The 4,624-nt window shown below is 40.2% G+C and overlaps 1 protein-coding gene across 2 annotated transcripts in view; it reads left to right on the top strand.

Annotated features, from left to right (window-relative positions):
* Positions 1–4,624, top strand: part of LOC106518065 (low-density lipoprotein receptor-related protein 1) — a gene marked incomplete at its 3' end in the record, with an annotated part of 86,483 nt that overhangs the window by 59,054 nt on the left and 22,805 nt on the right. For both annotated transcript variants that reach the window (XM_014009161.1, XM_014009159.1), the window contains 4 exon segments: positions 1,638–1,827; positions 2,592–2,735; positions 3,525–3,761; positions 3,961–4,141. In XM_014009161.1, the coding sequence (XP_013864615.1) occupies positions 1,638–1,827; positions 2,592–2,735; positions 3,525–3,761; positions 3,961–4,141 (752 nt within the window).

Below are 4,624 nucleotides of genomic sequence, written 5' to 3'. Positions count from 1 at the left end.
CACACACACACACACACACACACACACACACACACACACACACACACACACACACACACACACACACTATTTACTTGTTTTCATTGAGTAATAGGTTATTATTACATTCTCATCCTTCATGTAGATAAAAACAGTGTTGCAGTTGTTTACTAAAGCATAAATTTAATACTAAGAGAAAAAGAAGAGATTTTCAGTTCATCACTGTTTATAATGTGTGAAATGGATTTGTCCAGGTGATAGTGTTAGTTAGGTTAGTTTTGTTTAGATTAAAGAGCATAATTGATCATATTTCAGTCAGTCTGATGCTGATTGTTGTCCAGCTTCTGTATTCAATCAAAGCAAAGTGTTTTTTTCTCTCTATAAGCCTCAAATCACCACAAAATCATTGATTTTACAATGTCCGTTTGTCACAACTTTCCTCCTCAGAGGTGGAAATTCTCACACTTTTTTCTGTATAAATTCTCACTTTTCCCGTTCTGCTTTAAACGTTTGTTCCTCAATTCTAACTTGTAGAAACTTGTAACTAAATAGCAGTTTCTGAGCGAATATGTCTTCAAATTGTTCACCTCAAATACTTATAACAGACCATTTAACCTCTGCTCTTTGTATGTGCGCATGGTTTATTTGATGGCAGGTAACCATGATGACAGCTATAACCTTTCACGCTACAACATTCGCCAACACCGAGTTGTTAAAAGCAGAAACTCACAAATATTCCCAAAAAAAAAAACTGGGTCACTCGGTTTTCTCCKCCAATACAAGGACGTATTTGAAGAGAAATCTAAAGAATAATTTGAAGTTATTYAGAAAACGATGGTCCAGCTGAAGGTGCTTTTTCACTCCGTGTCAAAAGGTGGAAAAGATTTAAGTTCAAAACAAAAATGAATATTTTTTCACTGAATTGTACCAGATTCCATACAAACGCAACACTGTTTGTGCTTCTTGCTGTTGAGCAGACAGTAAACAACATTAGTCTCTTAGAAAATAAATTGTCAATTAAGTCTTTTGAAAGACTTTTTATCCACCTTGCAAGTAAAATATGTGCAAATTCTAAGCTTGGGTCTCTGCAAACAATTTTAATTACAGCGTCTCAAAAAGTGGAGCTGAGGATGGAGGAAACTGAAACCAGAAAATCTGAATTCATTCAGTTAAATGGTTTAAAAACCAAATGTGCTGCAGAGCAGAAAATTTAGAGTAGAAACTAAAAGGTGTGTGTTAACTCACCTGCTGCCCCTTGGGTCAAAATGACCCATAAGGCTGTAAAACTGAGGCTTTGTGGGTCGTTTTGACCCAAGGGCAGTGGGAGGATTAATGGAGGTGAAAATGAGAGAATGAGCGGAGAGGAAAAACAAACCAAACAATATGATGACATGAACAAAGGAAAGTGATTACTGTGTATCCTGAATAGCTGATTTTAAATGAAGAGCAGGTCAGTGACAATCAGTGACTAAACCCAGGCGTGAAAATGCAGACAGGAAATAAATAATCTTTAATGAAAACCAGGTTTTAAGAATAAACTGTAAATAAAGAAGCTACGATTACAACAGGTAAAGAAAAAGTAAACTGTTTTTATGAGCTTTTGATTCAAAACCATCAAGTTTCTTTTTTTTATTTTATTTTCCTTTTATCTTTTTCAGATTGAGCATTTGTATGGGCTGACGGTGTTTGAAAACTATCTGTACGCCACCAACTCAGACAACGCCAACATGCAGCCAAAGACCAGCGTGATCAGGATCAACCGCTTCAACAGCACAGATTACCAGGTGGTGACCAGAGTGGACAAAGGAGGAGCGCTGCACGTCTACCACCAGAGACGGCAGCCTCCAGGTGGGTGGACCCTCACACCCGCACTAATTACAGATGCTCCATATTGACTTTTTGCAGATATTGTTCAACACTTAATTTCCGATTCTGATATTAAACGATATTACAAACCAATATTAAGGTGACATCACATATCTCCTGTCAGGGACAYTATGCCTGCTCTTTGATACCCCACTGGATGCGTTCCATAGGTAAACATTGTCTGTACAAAATAAAAACCATTTAACTGAAGTTAGAGAAAAGTGCGATATATTTTTAACAAATTGTCTCAAACAATAGTTTGGATCATGCTCTCCCTGAGATAATCCAGTTTGATTTAATCAATTGCGCACCGGTGAACGTCTCTGGACCACAAGCATTTATTAACACATTTTGCTCAAACCCAGCCGTTAATTCATCGGGCTTTTGTTATCAGAAAAATCAGTACCAATATGTAGAGATTTAACTTTTTAATGCTAATACCGGTTAGCCGATATTATCGAGCATCCCTAACACTAATCAATCATTTTAGCAGCACAGTGGCTCAGACCCGGGGTTTTTCTGTGCAAAGTTTGTATGTTCTCCTCGTGCTTGTGTGGGTTTTCTGCGGGTCCTCTGGTTTCCTCCCACAAAGCAAAAAACACGCTCAGTTGGTTCATCTGTAGATCTGTGAGCTCAGTGGGATTTGCCTGGTTGAATGAAGGTCAATGAAAAATAAATAAGTCGTCTGCAGTGTGAGGTGTTCCTAGCTCTGCCTCGGAGATTTCATTGTCCCTTTTGGTTTCCAGTGCGCAGCCATGCATGTGAAGAGGACCAGTTTGGGAAGCCCGGAGGCTGCTCTGACATCTGTCTCCTTGGTAACGGACACAAGACTCGAACGTGTCGCTGCCGTTCTGGATTTAGCCTGGGCAGTGATGGCAAGTCCTGCAAAAGTGAGTGTGACTGCTGTTTGGGAAAAGTTTTAAAATTTAAATACAAATAAAAAATACAAATTRTTCTCATTACTTATTGAACTGACTGTTTTACAATATGTATTTTTATTTAGCTGGTATCACTCTGTAGAAATCTGTTTTTACTTTGACACTAAATAAGTTGTTTTTTTTTGTAAAAAATATGTTTCTTTTGATCCTGATTGATTTATGACAGCCATAAGAAGATAAAACATCCAAGAGAGTGAATACTTTTAATCGTCACTGTAAACCTGAACAGTCTGACTTCAGAGTTGTCATTTTAGTTGTGCAAATTAAAACAGCCTCCTTCCACGGCTCAAACACGAGCTCAGATTGATTCGAGCCACACAGCTGGTGTTGATGATGTAAGTGAGTGTCTGAATAACAAGAATGTTGGAACGACATCACCGCCACGTCGACTCAGCAGATCCAGATCTGGTGTTCACATATTTAAAGCTGGGAGCCAGAGTGAGTCAACGTTCTTGACCCGAGGCCAGGAACAGTAAAGATCTGAGTTAGATCTCTCAGGGGTGAGGAAAAGCTAAGTCCAGACCCCAGGATCTGCAGCCTGATTCAGCTCGTTTTTATCTAACAATTAACAGCTTTATATCGATCTCCCTACTGAGGCTACATAATTGAACTACCTCACACTTCCTCTTTGTCTCAGTTAAAATATACTCTGTTTTCCTGTAGGGATGTAGCATTTCTTGGTGCTTGTTTTGTGAAGATGCGGTTTCTGAGTTGAGCCCTCGTTGTCCTGTTTTGCTGCAGAACCGGAGCACGAGCTCTTCCTGGTCTACGGTAAAGGCCGCCCGGGCGTCATCAGGGGCATGGATATGAACGCCAAGGTGCCGGACGAGTACATGATCCCCATCGAGAATCTGATGAACCCCAGAGCTCTGGACTTTCACGCCGCTAGCGAATTCATTTATTTCGCCGACGCCACCAGCTACATCATTGGTCGACAGAAGATTGATGGGACAGAGAGGGATACTATTCTGAAGGAAGGTAAAGCAATGGCAGATAATTATGGAGGGAAACTAATCCAACGGATTAGTTTAGGATGAAATATKTATTTATTTATTTAAGTAAATATTACATCTTGTATGCAATCCATGAAGAATAGTTTAATTTAATAAAGTGGATTAACAGCAAAGACAGCTGTCCTCCTTTGATATGTGAGTCAAACAGCCTTTCCTTTTCTCAGGGATTCACACAGTGGAAGGTATCGCTGTGGACTGGATGGCAGACAACTTGTACTGGACAGACGACGGGCCAAAGAAAACTATCAGCGTGGCTCGGCTGGAAAAGGCCTCCCAGACCCGCAAAACCCTGATCGAAGGGAAGATGACTCATCCTCGTGCCATTGTGGTGGATCCTCTTCACGGGTAAGGGTGGACAAAGAGGGGGCGGGATGGAGTTTGGTGATTTTTGTTCTGCAGAGAGGAAAATCAATCCCTGTAGCTGCAGTTATTTCATCTCCTGCTTGAATCCGGTGAAATGGATCGTGGTGTGCGTCTCTCACACGCACCAATCTGCAAAACCGTTTTTCTTTTTTAATTTGGTCGCATTACCTTTTTTTTTTTTTGTAAGGCACAACAAAGAGCCCTTTTATCATTTTCCGCTCAATGCTGGTGCCCTTTTTTGTATTTATCAAGACAAATGTTGCATTTTGTAAATTTTCTGTATAGATTTCCTCCAGCAGCAGATCCACACGCATACCTGTCGTTCACGGTTTCGTATAGCTTTAAATCTGTCTGTGCATGGATGTGTCTTATTGATGAGACCTCCCTGCTTCTTGTTTGAGAAACAGATTTTATACACCTACACACACACACACACACACACACACACACACACACACACACACA

This window comes from Austrofundulus limnaeus, unplaced genomic scaffold (assembly GCF_001266775.1).
Source record: "Austrofundulus limnaeus strain Quisiro unplaced genomic scaffold, Austrofundulus_limnaeus-1.0 Scaffold55, whole genome shotgun sequence".
Classification (NCBI taxonomy): domain Eukaryota; kingdom Metazoa; phylum Chordata; class Actinopteri; order Cyprinodontiformes; family Rivulidae; genus Austrofundulus; species Austrofundulus limnaeus.
The sequence above is the reverse complement of the archived record's forward strand: the minus strand, read 5'-3'. Positions and strand labels throughout refer to the sequence as shown.